The sequence below is a fragment of the Protomyctophum parallelum genome (genome assembly GCF_964188405.1).
Source record: "Protomyctophum parallelum genome assembly, chromosome: 18".
In the NCBI taxonomy this organism is placed as follows: Eukaryota; Metazoa; Chordata; class Actinopteri; order Myctophiformes; family Myctophidae; genus Protomyctophum; species Protomyctophum parallelum.
Window position 1 is genome coordinate 23,945,112 of NC_139716.1, and position 20,929 is coordinate 23,966,040.

The following is a 20,929-nucleotide window of genomic DNA, read 5'->3' on the forward strand; positions in this document are numbered from 1 at the left end:
GCAAAGGAGAGGATGCCATCCTCTCCTTTCCATGCCATAACCCGAGAATCGCTATTTTCTGAACTTGCATTTCTTTCACCATGGTAAATGCTGCATTCACGGTCTGGAGAGGTCTGGCAGTTGTTTTACAGACGGATAAAAGGGCAGGGGCTAGTGATGTCTATGTGTGCACGTCCCTGGGTGTATGAATGGGATGCAGCCCCCAGTGTTTGCAGCATGTGAGGTTTTTAAACAGCCCCCTCCACACCATCCATCCAGGAGACATTCACTCCCTCCATGAGAGCGCTATAGCTGGGAAAGCCGGGAAAGGTATACTATGAAGCACTATAGCTTGTCCAAAGTCCCTATAGGCGCCAACTAGCCTCCCGGCCCTTGTGCCTGGAGGCAGATAGTGTTCTGGTTTATATATGATAGATGGAAACACTGACCGGGTGGAAATACAGTGGTTTATTATGCTGACAAAACAAAAATAAGTCCTTATTAAATTACTGGCATGCAGGCAATACAAAAAATAGAAGATACAATAAAAAGTATTCCAGAATGTGACTTCAGACCCCAGTCTAGGAGAAATGAAGTGCAAACTGACTGAAGTCACGACCAAGTCCCTGCAGTTCATCAAGATCGTTGTCACACACTGCCACCGATTATGTTTAGACAGACACTATCATATCTTTAACCAGATGCAGCAGTTTTAGCATCTGAATTGAGAAAATTAGTATGAACACAAGCAATCACTCTCTAGGCATCTACACATGCCGTCGGTCGGTCACACTAAAAAATGAATATTTCAACTGAGAGAACAAGTTCAAACATATAAATAGTAATCCCAACATAGTATAACGAACAAACACCGGAAATCATTCACCTCCCAGCCGTGGGAACGAACGACTAATGCACGTAATGCAATTACAAGCAGGAAAGCCACACGGCATGCACCCCGAAAAGGATTAGATGCTTTGTCTGCGTCGCATTACGGAACATATATAGCTCCATGATATTAACCCATTTTGGGCAGGAACCCGTTTGGTGTTTTAAGCATTATGTTATACTTTAGCTGTTGAAAAATAGCAGATCTTGGCCCAAATGTTTGAATATATTCTTTCAGAGCGAATGTTTTTAACTCAAATCTTTCGTTCTGGGGGGTCCCTGAAACAACATATTTTCAGATAGGGCTCGGCGAGCAATTACATATGGTTTTGGGGGTCCTTGACTTGAAAATGTTTGAGAACGACTGACATAGAAACACGGGTTTTTCAGAAAACTGTCAAGATTTAGAAGACATTTTGTAGAATCGGTCTCGGTCGAAATGGGTTAAATATAGCACGTGTGATTATAGCACAGCTGGTACAGTGTGATATTGAAATGAACAGACTGTATTTAAGCATATAGCTCTAAATCTAATAATAATGGAGTAGTTAATTATGGAGCTTCCTGCCTACACTAATGAAAAGAGCAAAGACCCTACAATGCAAAAAAACATTTGCATACACACCACCAACATCTTATAAGCTTCTCAGCCTAAAAGGCTGCATCGTTTTTGGTCACAACAACTCAACTCAATAGAAGCAAATGGAACAAATTAATTGAGAAACACAGGCAGCTCCATCATGCATTAGAAGGATAGTATATGTCAAGTATAGGAACAGGTGTTTTCAGTCAGCCTAACATGGTTAAAATGGAGTTTGAGAGAGAAAGGGTGTGGTGTGGTGCGGTGTGTGTGTGTGTGTGTGTGTGTGTGTGTGTGTGTGTGTGTGTGTGTGTGTGTGTGTGTGTGTGTGTGTGTGTGTGTGTGTGCGTGCGCGTGCGCGCACGGCTTGGACAGTATGATTCATGGCCCTCACCACCCTATTAGGGTTGTGTATTGATCAGGCTGTGGGGCTGCTGATGACCACGGTGCAGGAACCACAGGGCCATCAACACTTAACACATAGTGGCTACCAGGGGCCACAGTGGTCCGGGGGCCACAGTGGTCCGGGGGCCACAGTGGTCCGTGGGCCACAGTGTTTATGGGGCCACAGTGGTCCGGGGGCCACAGTGGTCCGGGGGCCACAGTGTTTATGGGGCCACAGTGGTCCGGGGGCCACAGTGGTCCGGGGGCCACAGTGGTCATGGGGCCACAGTGGTCCGGGGGCCAGTGGTCCGGGGGCCACAGTGATCCAGGGGCCACAGTGATCCAGGGGCCACAGTGGTCCGGGGGCCACAGTGGTCATGGGGCCACTGTTCCCGAGGTGGATGTCGCTCATAGTGTCATCATCTCAAAACACAAATGCCGGTACATAAAAATTTGATACCTCGACAGCTATAAGTCATTGTCTCTGTTCGCTATAAACGATTGCATGAAATAGTGCACTTAGTGCATCCCCAGAGACAGAGAGGGGTGTGTGTGTGTGTGTGTGTGTGTGTGTTGAACATCATGGTAGACATAAAAGGGCCTGAAAAATCCTCTTTTCACTCTACTACTCTCCATTATCGCTCTTTTTATACTGCTGCTATTAAACTATCGGCTCCTAGAGAGAAACAAAAAAACTCCCAACACACACACACACACACACACGCAAAGACGCATTGTGAGTTGATTTGGAACAGCTGCATACTGTACATTGCTGCGTCTTTTTTGATGCATGGCTTCCATTGACAATGAATGGTAGACTGCGTCGTTTAATCTGACCGTGTGAACGAACGCAACATATGTCAAAATATATAATGAATGAATATCGTGGAAACCTTTTTTTAAATTACCCTATTGGCCTGAAAGACTACGTTTTCTTTCAATGAAAAAAAACAAAAACAGGATCGTATTATAATCGAGGACTAGACAATTATTTGACATTCAATGTTATATTTACACAAATGAGTCTTAAAAAAGGCGGGTTGTCTTATAATCAGAGTCGTCTTATATTCGGGACAATGTGGTCGGGTATATACCTTATTATTTGTTATCAGCCTGTGGTGGCCCTGCTGAGGTGTTATGTAAGCCCATACAGAACGCTTTGATAGAGTGGCCTCCAGCTCACCACGCAGGCTATTGGTCGTCCTCGTGACAAAACTCTGTAGGCTCTGTATCTATCTATCTATGGGGTCAGGCCAGGTGAGCTGGCTGGCCAATCAAGCACAGAAATACCATGGATGGCACTCCATTCTTTCTGCCTGCCAACAAACCAGCTTCATCTGGATGCTGAGGGTTTCCTTTTCCAGCAGGACACCTGCATTGCCTAAGCTACAGTACTGTGGTTATGCTGGCAGTGATGGAAAGTAACTAAGTACATTTACTGAAAAAGATGGAGTGCCATGATTTTTTTCCCCACCCTAAAACATGACCATCAGGTATCAGGAAGACATTTTTCAAAAGTGTGTACAGTATTTGTTAAAATGTTGTTTTTATGTGGCCACACCCACCAGTTCATTAGGAGGCGCGTTCGGAAATACCACACCGGAGTGCACTCGCCTATTAGTTTGCATTTGTGGTACATTTTAACCCACCACACTAACTACAACTAGACTAAATAGAGACAAAAAGGCTGAAAAAGTTTCTCTAAACTAGAGTACCAGGCATCGACGCCTCAGGCGATCAGATGAAGAAACACGCAGGCAGAGATGAGTTGAAGATGCATCAGAGTTGTATTTATTGCAGACAGAGACCAAAAACAGCAGAGAGCTTCCATGAGTGAGCCGCGGAGCACACAGCAGACTGACCGTGGGTCAGACTGACCGTGGGTCAGCCTGCCCACGCAAGACTAACTTAACATTGTATTTACAGACATTATATGCAGAGTCACGATACACATTGAGCCAGACGGCCATCTGGCCGCTCCCTGGAAGGTAGATCACTGTAGCCCTTGATCCATTGTTCATCTTCTCGCATGCTAAATCTTTAGGTGTGACCCAGGATCTGAACCTAAACAAAAGGGCATGTAAAACAGGCCAACGTCACCTTGACTTTAAATAATCAAAGACAGGCCTCTGAGACGAACTGCCTTGCATATTAAGCCAGTCAGCTAGTAATCCGACCTATAATTGAGTATGCTTCAACAGTTTGAGTACGTTTGCACAAGGGTTATTGTATAAAAATCATTGTCCAGATACGACACATTGTACAGTGCACTCAGTGTGCTATTTCCGAATGTGCCCTAGGTATGCCTGGTTTGCCTGGTGGGGAGTGATTGGTGGTGATCCACCTGAACTGAAGCCACACCCACAGCTGTTGTATGATAAAGGGGGAAGGGTTAGGGGAGGGGACGATAGTGATGTCACTATATCACTGTTTTTTCGTTGGCACGTTTGACTGTCAAGGTTTCAGCCTCCAGGAAGAAAATAAATCCACCATCTTCAATTATTTTGACATGCGCCATAGCTACAAAAATAAAACTATTTTAAATTAACATTAAAATGCATTTCCATTTCTGCTAAGCAGCAAACTAGATAGGCTGTGACTAACTGTGAAGGTGAAACGGAATTTGGCGGTACTAAAGCATTATGGAAAAGGGCTGAGCCAGCAGTCTGTCTAGACAGATCTCACAATACTGCATATAGACACACTTGCCACGGTATGCCACCTTAACATTATAACGCGCTGCTTTTGAACAGTGTGAGAGAAATGGGAAGAATGGGGCGCGGATAACGAGAGCGCTTTTAAAATGGCACATGCACAACATCGGTGTGTGTTTGTAGCACTCGAATGATCTGCATGGGTAACATGTCTGGTTACAGATTGCATGTTAATACCATGTGTAAATGAGGTTGTGCCAACACGCAGGAAAAGCAAATATATATAGTCCCCATTTATTTGATCACTGGGAGGATCTCGTTCACACGCACGCATGTATAATGCAAACCAAAAAACAACAACTGTGCGTTAACCATTATGAGATGCACTGCCACATAAAACCGAAAAATCTTAATCTTGAAAATGTCAAAAACTCTACACCTTTAAAAAAAAATATATATACATAATTTGTAATGTTTTTTGCTATAATGACATGCCCAAAAGTAGGGAGGCCAGGCTGAATGTGGTCATGGGTCGTTGTTGTCGTTACACTGCAGGGTTGGATTGAGACTCAGGGTTTTGCAGTGTATACTGCACCAAAACAGAGACATACGCCCAAAATAGTGTGGTGGTGGCTGTTTGGGGTGTGCGTGCGTGTGTGCGTGCGTTTGAGTGCATGTGCGTGCATGTCCATATGCATGCATGTGTGCGTGCGTGTATGTATGTGTATACACGTGTGAGTCTGTGTGGCTCTGCATGTGTGCCAGGCTCGGTGCCCTCGGGGCAGTGGCCGGCACCAGCTGTTGGTAATAAGCCGGGGCTGTCGTTAATGAAGGCCTTTTTCTAAACTCTGGAGCTTCAGGGCACCATCAGCCATCGTACAGCCATGCTCTGGCTCCACGCACTTTAATAGCCACAGTAATGCCTGACCTACAGTATATACTTATAGCTGTGTGCAGGTGTTGCAGCAGCAGCGGTGCATTGTGAGCTTGTAGATCAGCTATCTTCAGAGTGTGACACCTGCGCACGTCTAAGCAGCACATAATGTAGCCTATAGCTGACACCCCTCTTGCATGTTCAGCCCTGCCTTGTTGCCTCTCAGCGTTGCTTTCTACAATCGCACTTTCTCTCATTGTCTCTCTCTCGCTACACCATTTTTTCTGTCAAATTAACAGTCTATCTCTCTCTCTCTCTCTCTCTCGTATGTTCCTCCCAATCTCTCTCTATCCCCCCTCCATTTTCTACACTCACACACTCCGTGGCAGTGTTTCTCTCACTCTGTTTCCATTTCTGTCAAATTAACACAGTCTCTCTCTCTCTCCCCCCCCCTCTCCCTACCCCCCCCCCCCCCCCCCTTTCATGGCGTCAAATCAGTGTAATAGAGCAGCAATACGCCTGCAGAGAACTCTAATGAACCTCAGCCTGTAGCTGCGGCGCCATGCTAACTCTCGAGGAGGATGTCACGTGACGGCAAGAAGAAGAAGATCCGACCGTGGGAGGCTAAATCGAATGAACCCGGTGTTGGCCTGCAGTGTGAGGAGGTTACTGCTGCAGGGGAAGGGCGAGAGGCGCACTGCATATACAGGGAGGGTGATATTCTAGTAAACAAACAAGACAAACACAAAAGGAAAACGATGTCCCGGCTTGTTTCTCTGCAGAGATGTTGGGTTCACCTCTGACATACTTCATAATTCTCCTTGAACCTTACACCGTCTCACTGTACTTATATTGTTGACTCTTGCCCTGTACTGTTGCAGTTCTCTCTCTCTCTCTCTTTGCCGCACACACACACAAACGTGCACACGCACGCACATGCACGCTCACACGCACGCGCGCCATGCTCTTTCTCCCGCTCTCTCTGGAGACACAGGCTTACCAATGTGCGATGTGACTAGTCTAGAGAATGTGTAAATAAATACAATTCAACAACAACAACACATCTGTCTCTATCTCGTACAAAACGTGGATTAGGGGGCATTTCAGGCGAAATATGTCTCGACTAATCTACCGGGAAACTACAGCGGTACGCAAGTGTCGATCCAAAATGGATCATGACCATGAACAAACTGCAGACTGCAGCAGATATAACAAACTTGGTGGCCAAGGTAACTTTTGAATAAAATATTGTCTGATGTGACGAACAAAACAAAATAACAAGACTCCACTATTCACCCTCCATAGTGAATACAGTATGCATATTATCCCATGTAGACCCGAGACCAAATTCTATAAAAAAATCTTCCAAATCCTCAGTTTTCTGAAAACCTGTGTTTCTATATCAGTGGTTCTCCAACAATTTCATGTCAAGAATCCCAGAAATGATATGTAATTGGCCCACCGCCGACCCCCATCTGAAATTATCTTTGCTTCCCCCAGAAGCAAAGATATGAATTAAAAACTTTTGCTGTGAAAGAATATATATTCAAAGATCTGCACCACATTTTCACGACTTAAATAGCAGATCTACAAGCTCATAACGCGGCACTCATGTGCGGCGCTGTGAGCTTGTAGATCTGCTATTTTTCAACCGCTAAAGTTAAAAAAGAATGGTTAAAGTGGTTTAAAAGCTATAAGGCGACAGAGACGCGTTCCCGTCCCAAACGGATTAAGACAGGGGCAGATAGAATGAAAAGAGACAGTGCACGTTGTGATACAGACAGGCCTATTAAATCTTCAGAGAAACCTGGGAAAATCAAACCTGAGTGCCGGTGGTCCGGGCGGCGCGTTCCCCCTTTGATTTTCGAAAGCATTAGAGCTTTCGGGTGGGCTTACAGCCATTATAATTACACTGAGGCTAATGAAAGGCGACGCCGCTATAATCTTCACAAGCTATAGGCTCTGTGAACATCACACAAAGCTGCCCCACTTCAGATTTACTGCTGTCCAGCAGTGGTGTAGGTACTGTAGATAGAGGCACTTGAGCCACATTTAGCCTCTCCGACCCAAGACCAAAGAATATTTTGTTGTCGTTGGATATAAGATTGTGTCCACAATTACATGGCAAACGATCAAAATAACAACTCCTCTACATTCTCTAATTGTGTAGACTTCTTATGAATTAAGTAATGCAGATAAACAATAACAATAATATAACCCTTGAGAGCGTAACATGAAACCAAATGGACCCGTACGGATGGTTTCATGTTGCGCTCTTAAGAGCTAGACGATGTGTGTGTGTCAGAGTGCACGTCATCTTTCACATTTCATCTGGCAGGATCAGGCCTGACATTTTGTCATTTTAGGGGCGAGGCCATGGCCTTTGGTGTTGCACTTTGAGGGGGCACAAAGGTCAAATGGCAGGGCAGGCCATAACATAACATAAAGCAACGATTTTAAGTCCAATAAGTAATTAATTTAACTATCAGTGACATATAACCCAATTATTTCACAAAATTACCTATAGTCCTATAGGTCTCAATATTTGTCACATTCAGCTCTGAAATTCAGTAAGGGGTTACATGAATCACATGAGCATTCACAGATCAGATATTTCATTGTATTTTCAAAACGTTATTTTCATTAAATGAAATCTGATTGGACTAATAATGGCTCACTATTTAAAATATAGTATTCCTTAATCATTCACAATATAATAAGATTAAGATTAATTAAGGTGGTTAGCCTATAGCAGGAGGATAATTAATACACATTTAATGTTATCACAAACTGTCATCCAACAGGTTAGCATTTAACTTTGGTAACCAAATTTGGTTTCATTGAACGCTCTCATCAGTTAATTTACAAGAAGTCTACACAAGAGAATGTAAAGGAATATATCAACATTTGCCGGTTGTCTCTCCTAATAGTAAAACATCAATGCATCATGGAATCGTGGACAAAATCTCAAGATATTCCCTTTGTGGGGTCTGAGAGGCTAATTCTCAAATGGTGGTCCATGGCTCAAATGCTAAATACATAATGGGACTAGAAGAATACGTTGAAACGGTGAAATCACCGTATAGGGCGCGTCATTTTACGAGGAGGGGCACGCGGCCAAAGGGAAGGACAACGAGGGCTATCGCCGTCGTGGCCACTGTGAAATTCGCGCCCTGGTCACGATGGAACAATTTCACGAAGAGGCTGCATGGCGTGCGTCTGTGTGTAACACCATCAGAACGACTCACTGTCGCTCCTCAATCCTTTCTCTATAGCTATAATATAACTATGATTGAAGTGAGCTTGAAAGAACCGTCAGAGGGGCAGCCCGAAAAAGGGCACGATCGACTCCACGGGACGCCGATGCGATTGATGGGGGAAAAAAACACCCGCACGGGGTTCAACTCAACGAAAGGAGTTTACAATCGATATGGGATCATATCCCACGGCCCGATGCAAATACACATGCTGTTTGTGAAGCAGTGGAATCCATGTTTTCTCTGCAGGAGGTAATCGCTGTGCCCCGAGTCAGACACAGGAAGACAGGCAGGACAGCTACGAGGAGAGATCTTTATCCTTCTTTAGCGGTTTAGCCTGAATTGCATTTTGCCCCAAAACCTAAAAAATAATAATCGACTGAAGCATATTTCTGTGGGATTCTCTGTGTTTCAAGCTGTTTATCTCTTGGCTCAGCTGATTAGTCTCCTCTCACCCCCCCCCCCTCTCTCTCTCTGTGTGTTTCTCATTGTCTCTCTCTCTCCCTCTCATTCTCTTTCTGTCTCTCTCAGTCTCAGAGTGTCTCACTGTCTCTCATTATCTCTGCTAATTGTCTCCTTGTGTGTCACATGACTCGTGCCAAAATTGATGATTTTTCACTTGAATTTAGTTTTGATCTGATCTCTGAAACTAATCCTCTCTCCCTCTCCCTCTCTCTCTCCACTGCATGCCAACCCTGCTACGGTTGCAGAGCCAGCAGAAAGCCTGCTGCAACAAAAGCAATTAATTCACCCGTTCGCTGCAAACCATGCCCGTCCTGCTCGGCGCATTCCATGCCCGTCTAGTCTACACGTCTGTCTGGAACTTGGAACGGAAGCTCTGGCTCCATGTGTGCATGAGGCCCACACAAACATGCACACAGCCACACACACACACACACACACACACACACACACACACACACACACACACACACCCCTGAAGACCACCAGAATACACTGCCCACGGCTATGTATTTATGCAGTGCTAATTCTAACGTACAAGTCAGGCATTGGGGGGAAAACATTATGTAAGCTGCTTTATTCTGTGCTAATGCAGGCCAGGCATGGAACAGCCCCGCCACGCACCTTCAAAAGCCCCATAACTCCCCTAATTTATTAGGTTACTTTCATCACCTTCATCATTAAGGCATTTAGGACGGGGACGCATTTGTGTCGCTTATAACGTTTATATTGTAACCATCGTTTTTAGATCTACATGCTCATAGCATGGCACCGAGTGCCGTGCTATGAGCTTGTAGATCTGCTTCTTTTTTTCCCGGCGCAAATCTTTCAATAAAAATATTCTTTCACAGTGAACGTTTGTAACTCGTATCTTTGCTTCTGGGGGTCCCTCAGTCCCTGAAACAATATAATTGTAGATAGGGGTTCAGCGGCCAATTACAATACATATGATATTTGGGGTCCTTGACATGAAATAGTTTGAGAACCACTGACATAGAAACAGAGGTTTATCAGAAAACTGTCATGATTTAGAAGACATAGAATCTAGTTTCAGTCCTAGTTGGGTTAAGGCAGAAAGGCACTCCTCGTGGAGGCAGTGTTCTGTTTGATAGTGATGACCTGCCTATTTAATTGAGCTCGGCTTATATGGACACACGGACGTGGAAGACAGCGGACAATAAAAAGCAAATCTATTATCTGTGGAAACAATAACCGCATGCTCAAAAGTTATTGTCCAACGGGGGAAGCGGTCAAGGAGTACGGGCTTCTCTAAGAGCCTCTCTGAAGCCCCTTAAGTCAGTGGTTCCCAGACTTTTTCATGTCAAGGACCCCCAAATTGACACTAATTAGCCTGTGGACCCCCATTTGAAAAGATATGCCAGGGACCCCCATAAGAGAAGATTTGTACGGCTCTAGCAGTGATTCTCAACCCGTATAATTTCAAGGACCCCCAATTTGACATGCATTAGTCTATGGATCCCCATTTAATGGCATTTCTATCTCTGGGACCCCCAATTTATATTGTAAAATCAGTGTTAATTGAACTCTGAGAGTGTACAAATCGAACCAAATGGACCATTTGTACACTCTCAGAGTTACAGACCAATAAGGGTCCGTTTGGTTCCAAGTTATCATTTAGCTGGGGACCCCCTGGAACTCCCTCAAGGACCCCTGGGGGTCCCCGGACCCCACTTTGGGTAACATAATGCTGCATGGCAACTATAAAATGCCATGCAAAGACCCCCTGGCTGGATGCATTTGCATATTGAAGGGGGGTCGTAACGAGATAGCCATCTCATTACCTGAGATAATTACTGCTTAAGGCACGAGCACTCCTCGCGCCACACTGACTGTAGCCTATACCACATGGGGAAGCAGTTCTAGAAGTTCACTAGCATCCCTGCTGACATTTAGGACGCCGTTTCTACAACGTGCCACTGTGTGACGCGCCGCCGCCGAGTTTAACGGCCGAATCCGAGGCACAGAAATAGCAACGGATTGATAGAGACAGGGGTAGATGGATGTTTTTCTCCCCTTCCCACACATGAGGGTCTCAGAGCCGATGAGCGTGTGGATGTACGTCGCAGAGTTGTTAGACAAGGCGAGATAAAACGGCCCATCTCCTCCTGACTCCTGAAATGCTCTGCATGTTCCCGAGGTGGATGTCGCTCATAGCGTTAAGACTCCGTCCTCATCATCTCAAAACACAAATACGTCAAAATGTGATACCTCGACAGCTATTAGTCATTCTCTCTGTTCGCTATAAACGATTGCATGAAATAGTGCACTTGGTGCATTCCCGAGAGACAGAGAGTGTGTGTGTGTGGGTGTGTGTGTGTCGAACGCCATGGTAGACATAAAAGGGCCTGAAAAATCCTTTCTTTTCACTCTACTACTCTCCATTATCGCTCTTTTTATACTGCTGCTAATACACTATCGGCTCCTAGAGAGAAACAAAAAACTCCCAACACGCAAGCACACACACACACACACACACACACACACACACACACACACACACACACACACACACACACACACACACACACACACACACACACACACACACACACACACACACACACACACACACACACACACACACACACACACACACACTTAAAAAAAGCTTTGCTCCAACTCCCCTGGTGAGCAGAGGCTTATGGCCGCGTTATGCTGCGTCGACACTCACAACGAAAGCTCAAACTCAAAACGACCAAGTGTGGTCAGCTAAACTGTCACAGAGTCGCTGTTGACGGTGGAATAAGTATACTCACATTTTGTTACTCGTTGTAAAAGTATCAATGCTGCGATGTAGAAGGAGGCTACTCTGTTACACGTAGAGTATAAAAGTGTAGTACTCATTGTGCAGAAGTTTTCAAATATATAAAATGTATAATTTTTGTTGTTGTTGAAAATAGCAGATCTACAAGCTCACAGTACGTGGCATTGTGATGCGTGGCATTGTGAAAATAATATAAAGGGTGGGTTAAAATAAACGATTGCGATTCACGGTGCGATTAATTCAAAGAAATGTTCCCCATTGCAAGCAGGGATCGTGTGGAGAGAGACTACGGCAGCGAGAATGGTGAAACAACAAGGTATGATTGATTGACGCCTCACTGCATCGTTGGCGCCACCAATGATGCCAATGAAAAGTCGCAATGCAGAAAAGGCCATCCGTGTGTAGAGGCATGATGTCATGTCCAAAAATGTGGAATATCCAACCAAAAGTCAGAGGATCTGGACTCAGGGACATGCACACATAGACATCAAAGGGGGCTTCAGTCCCTGCCCATTCACCCGTCTGTAAAACAACTGCCCTTTCCAGACCACGATTTACTATGGTGAAAGAAATGCAAATGTCACTCCTTTCCTTCCATGCCATGCCAGAAGGCAGCATTCAGGAGAATTGCTTGTACACCGCATCTCCACTAGCTAGAGTGCTAGCGGGTTGCACCCCGGAAATAGCTGATCTACAAGCTATCAACGTGTCGCAGCGTGATGCGCTGTGAGCTTGTAGATCTGCAATTTTTGTCCAAAAGTGCCATCTTACGAGATTTCAGCCCCTGCCTCTATAACACTCTCTGCACATCCCTGCCCAAACTCAAAGCTAACCCAATAATTCCTTTCGTCAAAATACAAGTATAGTTTAACTCCTTGAACTCCTGTTAGCAGAATCCCCTGAAAATGCTGAAGTTGTTAAAGATGGAGTGCCGTGATTTTTTTCCACCCTAAAATCAGGTATTATAATTATATAAGGAGGAAGATTTTTTTTTCTCCAAAAAGCGTACAGCATTTGTTAAAATTATGTTTTTATGTTTTAGCCTCCAGGAAGAAACCCTGACAAAGGGAAGACATCATTGCACATTACAACCACACCAAGGGGTCTAATGAAGTACTGTCACCTCATAAACCCATGCATGCAAAACTGGGAAAAAAAAGTTTCCAAATAATTACAGTGAAGTAATACGTACAATGTTTGACTCTGAGATGTAGTGGAGTAAAAGTTAAAATATACAAAAATTGAGAGAGATTACTTTCTAGCGCTGGTTTGAACGCTTAAGCCAGTGGTTTTCAACCAGTGGTCCGGGGACCACCAGTGGTCCTTGAGGTTCCAGGTGGTCATCAGCTAAATTATTGACAGTTGGTAACCAAATGGACCCTTATAGATCTTCAACTCTTGAGCGTGAGAATGAAACCAAATGGACCTGTATTTTTCACTCTCAACAGTTAAATTATTGTTAAACATCTGCATTAGTTCATTTACAGGAAGTCTACACAATAGTTAGAATGTAGAAGAATTGCGATTTTTATCAATGTTTGCCAGTCATCTCTCCTAATGGTATCAACATCAATAAAGCATGTAATTGCGTACTAAATCTAACCCTAACCCGAATAAAATATTCTTCTATTTTGGGTCTGAGAGGCAAAATGTCATCAAATGCAGATTAAATAATGGACCTTGAAAACCCCTGTTTTAAGCACTCAGTTGATAATTTATCCAGAGGTGTCGACCACTGACCACTAATGTATGGCTCTGTCTCGTTGATGCTGTCCAATGGAAACGTTCTAAGCTTGGTGTGGTCAAGGTGGTCAATGTCCTTCCACCATGGAGTACCAATTCATCAATTGTACACAGCACTGAAATGCGTTCAAAATAAAAGTCTGTCATACCAAACACTTTATTTAGCATAATACTTTGACTGCTCCTCTCTGACATTCAAATGTTAACGTGTCTCGAAGGAACATGCATTATCTCCATCTCCCAGTTGTTGCAGAGTGCGTGCTCTAACAAAAAAAGTCTCGGGTCAACTTTTAATTGGTTTTGTTCCCCTCTCTCTAGATCCGGTATCCTCGCAGGGTGTTTCGCAGGGTGTCATTTGAACATATTTACCCTCCTGGGGGGCATGAGCAGGCCTGCCCTGCTGGCCTCCAACAGTCTGTCTGTATAGTCTGGAGCAGGCAGACAGATCTGTACATATATACATAAATCTGTTACACAACTACTGTTTTGACCTGTCCGCGACGGAGGCGTGGCTTTCACTAGTGTATACGGAGGTGCTATTTCAGCGTGTCTGGGTCGGGCTGGGTGAGTTGGGGTTTGACATTATTTACTATTCTGTCCTTATCAGGTTACAACTCGGACGGGGCTGAGTCGGCTCTACCGAACTTGAGCCACGGGAGACACCACAGAGTTGCCGTGTCGAGCGCCCCTCCATCATTGTCTCTATGGGGAGAAGTTCAGTGTCATATGTACGGATTTTTGTGTTTTCCAGGCGTGTATGTACGGAATTGCAATTCTGTGCTATTTCACCGTGTTTGGGTGAGACCGGGTAGGGATTTGCCACATTGGTATTCAGAGGGATCGGCTGGCTGATCTCCGGTCACAAAGCAAAAACACCCACAAACAAAATGGACACAGGACCTGCTAGACAGGGTTTGATTTGAAAAACTACAGAGGGCGGGTGGGGACAATCTTTCTTTCACTGAAGCACTTGTACTTCTCTCTGGATGGCAATTATAGCAAAAATAACAGATTTACCGTACAATATTTTGACCTTGTAGATCTGCTATATTCTATATTTCTGAATTGAAAATAAATTTGATTTTTTTTTTTGACAAATCGTTGAATTAGGATATTATCAAACATAAATAATATCCAACGTATCAGTCTACATTTCCCAAAAGGGGATAAAACCTATCCCCCCACCAGTGTTGTTTTTGTCGACTAAAACTAAGACGAAAAATGTTCGTCGACTACCTTTTTTCACTGACGAAAACTACCGGTAAATGGAAACTAAATCAAAACTAAGCTATGATGACTAAAACTAAGACTAAATGTATTGACAATTTCATCAACAGATAAAAACTAGACTAAAATGTCAGAAAGAGATCCAGTATGTCATTTTACACTTGGTTGCATACTGAAAAAAGCAGATCTACAATGCGTCGCGCTGTGAGCTTAATTGTAGATCGGCTATTTTCAGCAAGTGTAAAATCAGCCATTACGATGGCATCAAGGCCCGCCATAATACATTTTAGTCGACTAAATCAACTGTAGATTTAGTCGTCTAAAACTAGACTAACACCGACACATTCCAGGTGACTAAAACTAAATGAAAACTATTCAAGAGACTATGACTAAAACTAAAATCAAAAGTTGCTGTAAAAAAGAACACTGCCCCGCACCAGCATTACAAATGAATGACCAGCGGGGGATATCAAAAACAGAAACACATGCCCACGAAATCCATTCCTGCCTCCAACAAACAACGGCAACACATATTTCCACAGACACAGACATACACATAATATATACACATATGCACAGATCAAAGATTATCTGGGTACTTTAGCCAAAGAAAGCATCACAATAGGACCAGAAATATTGCTATCATCTGCAGTCTGAATTCATTGACCCGTTTAAAGAAAAGAACACCCCAAGACTTGCAATGCATTATGTGTCCCTGTCGACGACTGCATGTGGCAGCATAAGCTTGTCAGCTGAGGAGAAGATGTCTTTCTGCAATATTGCAGAAGAACATCTACCATTTAGGTAAAGTTAACATATCAGTGACTGAAAGCGAGTATCACTTCATGTCCCCTCATTATAACTAACAAAAACAATAGGAACCACGGATGCTGCAGAGTGTGTGTGTACTGCAAGATGGAGCCAATAATTAGGAGGCGTAAATAAACACTGACACATCACAAAATGTAACAATAAAAACATGAAGTCGCGTCAGCCCCAGAAGTGCTGTGAGCTGTAGTTTTAAACTCGGGACCATCTCATTTCCTGAGTGTTGACGTGAGGCGGCTGATACGTCCCATTAGTCTGTCCATCTCCTCTCTCTTTCTCTCTCTCTCTCTTTTCCATTTTTTGCTCTCGCACCGCGTCGACTCTAAATGATATGCCGGCACGACATGTCAGCACATTTACAGATATACAGGGCTGGGGTTTAAGTGGTGCGGAGAGCTTGAAGTCGACTAACCAACGACGACAGTGTACCAAGGGGGTTCGGGTTGTTTTTCATTTGCAATGCTCGGCCCAAAATAGAGCTGGTGCGCTCAGTGGCTCAAGAAAGAGTGAGGCATGGTAAAATGTTCAGAATGTTACTAAGTGGTCGTGCGTGAAGAGCCGACGCGTTTTATTTGCGTTAATCTCCTGCCATTAACGCTTCCCCAGCACGTCTCTAAACATAGCTTTCGCATCAAGTGTTGACGCTTTGAAGGAAAGAGGTCTTTCAGAGTCACCGACGGCAAATTTAGCGAATAACACGTTCAGAAACGTCCGCATTTCAAAAATATCCACTTTGTTTTCAAAAACTCTGGCATGGAAGCATACTGCGTATATAGCTGAGAGAGAGAGAGGTCATTATGTTCACCAAGTCATGAGTCCCGGTTCTGAACTGAGGAGCCACAGAGAGCCAGATGCATCATCTCGGGGCCAACATATCTTCATTCCAGCCCAGCACCAGCGGGTAGAGTTGCTGCGGGCCCCAAACCAGCATATGATTGATTGAAACTAATATAGTTCACACCTCGGTCCTATAAGCTGCAAGGCTACATGGAGCCAGAAGCCCCCATGGGTCAGAGTGGGAAGGGACTGGCGGGCTCTTCACAATCACATACAGTAGCATGAACAGACAGATATATACCCCCCAACTCCAAACGCTTGCTCTACACCGCCGACACACAAACGAGGTAATTGAACAAGATGGCTTCAAGATGGCTGCACAACAGAGAGCTAGAGGAAAATATGGCCATCCATCTGCTTTCCCTCTCCCACCGGAGAAGGGTTAGTGTCGCTTTTGTACACCAGTTAGGGTAATGAAGATTGCGGTTGATGTTTTTCTCTTGTGCGTGTGTGCGTGCGTGCATGTGTAGTGCGTGTGTGGGATTGCATCACTCGATGAAGACAGCACCAACAGAGCAACAACAGCGTTCACTTCTGAGAGTTTTCAACTTAAACCCAGACAAAACAATTACAACATGTAGAGGGAATTAAGGTGGAGGCAACTTACCGACTTGTGATGAGTCACCTGGGGGGAGAGAAGAGAGAGAGGGGGTGGATTAGTTTCAGAGATCAGCTCAAAACAAAAGTGGAGAAAGAAATCATCAATTACACCATGTGACATTGTTACACTCAAGCATTGTTGATTTTGTCGACTAATACTATGACAAAAAATGTTCGTCGACTACCTTTTTTCACTGATGAAACTAAAACTAAGACTAAATATATTGACAATTTTGTCAACAAATAAAAACTAGACTACACTCTGTTGTTGTAAAATCAGTCATTACGACGGCATCAAGGCCCGCCAAAATACACTTTAGTCAACTAAATCAACTGTAGATTTAGTCGACTAAAATCATATATTTGGTCGACTAAACACTAGCTACAACATTCCAGGTTACTAAAATGTGACTAAAACATAATGAAAACTATTCAAGAGACTACGACAAACACAAATCTAAATGTGCTGTCAAAATTCAACACTGCACATAAAGGGGACATTGCAATAGCTGAAGTCTTTGATGTGACATCACAGATATTCTTATGTTTAGCATGCAGTGTTAACCATCTTCCTTTATAAAAAACAAAAACAAAAAACTATGCCAATACCCGAAGGGTCTGTTTAGACACAGACTAGAGGTTTATTTAGGCTAAATTTATAGATGGATGTGTAAAAGAAAATACGAAAAAAGTGACTCATTTTTGGGATCAGATAAAAATAAACCAAGCTCTCCCGAAATAGTGCTCCAGCTCCAGTTTCCATTAAATAGTATTTTCTCCGTCAGATCAGGCAGTTATGAAATGATGAAAATATAATTGTTTACAAAAGACACAATTAAAGCACAATTAAACCACAGGCACTATGGCAGAACTACCACAACATACCATACTGTATGCACAACTCGGGGAAAAGTGGCCCTCTGGGCACAGGTCTCCACCAGCATGTCTTCCTCTGCATAGAGGGAATGTGCGTGCATAATTGAAAATAAATTGCACGCATGCATGCACTGAATAAGGACATTGCACAAACACAGCTGCGACCAAGTATTAATTAAGACCACCAGCGGGTTTGGAATTTAAGCAACTGAAGTGACTGTGGGTAGTAGTGGGGCAGAGTCACTCACAGGTACTAACAACAACATGTGTTCACCAAAATATTTCAGTGATTCAAAATTATATAAATGTTTGACTTGCAGGGTAAAACTATTCTGTTTATAACCTGTGTAAAAGGATATGGCTCATTGTTTGTCACCTGTATATCCTCTGCTGCTCTGTCTGCTGCACTGGCACTCTTCTGTGTGGAATCTGATTCTGAACTGCCGAAACCAGTGTTGCCAACTCTCCAGTAACGGAAATAGCTATAGTGGCTCCTAGAAAAGTAGCTAGAAGTCGCTAGGGGTGGGATATGCACGCGCGTAGCGTGCGCCGCCCCTAGCGACTTTTTTGTGTCCCTAGCAACTTTTAGGCGCCACTATAGCAAAAAAACATAACTCAATTCAACTAATGTTTAGACCGCTATTTTGTACCGATCCATACAGGAATTAGAAGGCATTTGAGTGTGTATTTTATTTTTACTAGCAGACTAAAGTGAGCTGCCAGTGCTTCCTCCTTTATTGCTCTGTCACAGAGCAAGAAAGGAGGAAGCACTATGGCAGTCTGTGCACATATAGCCGAGGAAGCCACTGAGCCAGACACGTCGACCACTTTTAGTTTAGCCAACTTAGCGGATTTGAGGCTGAGAAGGAAAATGAAGAAAAAATTGGGTTTTATCTCTGGCGCCTGTCAACACGATTTGTCCCCAATTCACCAGAAAAAGTAGCTAGATTTCTCGCCAGAAGCTTTTCACTAATTCAGTATAGGGGGTCTGGAAAGAAGCTAAATATGGCGACAAATCCGCTAAGTTGGCGGCACTGGCCGAAACAGAGCAGGACTCAACCATTCGGCTTAAGAAGGGGAGGGGGAGGTGCCAAGTACTGTTGAGGAGTAGGGGTGTTTGACAATGTTGATGAGCAAAGTATTTCTATTCTTTTTTTAAATGAATGCAAACCCAAATGGTCTTTAGTCTAAAGCAGAACATCTAGAACAAACAAAATATTTCCAGATGGGGTTCACACACACACACACACACACACACACACACACACACACACACACGCACACGCACACGCACACGCACACGCACACGCACACGCACACTTCACAAGTGTAAATAATGTATTTGTTGTTTTTGTTATTTTCCATACCTATGTTTGATTACTTTGTCTCCTTACTATTTGTATATTACTATTTGTTGCGAACGCAGTGAGCCACTTACTATGACAGCAAGGGCTAAATGTCTGTGTGTGTGTGTGTGTGTGTGTGTGTCACGCTGTTACACCACCCGCCCGCCACCAGAGGGCGCAGCTGTAGCACACACACACACACACACACACACACACACAGGGCGCAGCTGTAACACACACACACACACACACACACACACACACACACACACACACAACCACACACACACGAGCTGCGTTCGCTTCACGCGTTTGAGCGTCTTACTTGTATATTATCTTTGGTGAGAACCACATATAAGCCCTCCATGGGTTTCTTTTCTGCACACACTGCCTGCCTGCCTGCGCTCCTCACTGGCTGCAACAATGGCTCTGCATTTGCAGACACAGACATTGCACATGGCTGTGGCTCAGGAGGTAGAGCAGGTCTAGACCTAGAATGCCTGTGATCATTTACTTCGTAAAGTAGTTTTAAATGGCAGGTGCCTTGCGATAGGTGCTGGGTAATTAATCACACCACCTGCCAATTGTGTGACCCAAACTTTTGTGTTTCCCTGGTCAATTGGTGATGACGTCTGCGGTAAACAGGACGTATTTGTAAAATCAGTTCATCGATCATTCCGGCCCCCCTCGCCCGGAGAGAAAGATGTCCGTGTGCATCTCTTGAAAAAGTGGAGATAATTGACTAAATACTCGTTTTGTGCCAGAACTTTCACATGGATATAAAACTAGAGGACCATATTTCACTCCACGTTTAATGGGTGAGTACAAACGGAGCATTTATCACATTTATGCCGCACATCTTTAATTTCTACCAGGACCTGGTGCAAGCTATCTATACCTACAAGTAAGACGCGCAAACGCTTGAAGCGAACGCAGCTCGTGTGTGTGTGGTTGTGTGTGTGTGTGTGCTACAGCTGCGCCCTGTGTGTGTGTGTGTGTGTGTGTGTGCTACAGCTGCGCCCTCTGGTGGCGGGCCGGTGGTGTAACAGCGTGACACACACACACACACACAGACATTCAGCCCTTGCTGTCATAGTAAGTGGCTCACTGCGTTTGCAATGATACATGAAAATGTACGTATATTTAGTATAATTAAGTATAATTAAATGATCACAGGCATTCTAGCCTCTAGAGCAGGTCGTCCAATGATCCATGGGTCGGTGGTTCGAATCCCGGCCCCTCCTGTCTACATGTCGAAGTGTCCTGGGCAAGACACTGAACCCTATAAATTGCCTCCAATGAGTCAGTGGGTTTTATTTTTTTTGTTTAACGTGACTCGCACTACACCACATCAAGGCTTTTATTTGGAAGGTATTATTCTTCTGGTTTGAGGGAAAATATGTTCTGGTTTAGGGCAGTGGTTTTCAACCCGTTTCATTTCAAGGCCCACTATTTATTCGGCTTTTGAGCCACAGACCACCATTTGATGACATTTAGCCTCTCAGACCCAAAACTAAAGTATATTTTGTTGTCATTGGATAAGATTTTGTCTACAATTCCATGCTTGTGGCAAATATTTATCAAAATAACACTTCTTCTACATTCTCTA

At 44.0% G+C, this 20,929-nt stretch overlaps 1 protein-coding gene across 1 annotated transcript in view; it reads right to left on the reverse strand.

Moving 5' to 3' along the window:
* Window positions 1-20,929, reverse strand: part of nrxn2b (neurexin 2b) — a gene marked incomplete at both ends in the record, with an annotated part of 864,412 nt that overhangs the window by 648,020 nt on the left and 195,463 nt on the right. Inside the window, one exon of the mRNA XM_083789063.1 lies at window positions 17,106-17,123. Within this exon, the coding sequence (XP_083645189.1) occupies window positions 17,106-17,123 (18 nt within the window). The remainder of the gene's footprint in view (window positions 1-17,105; window positions 17,124-20,929) is intronic.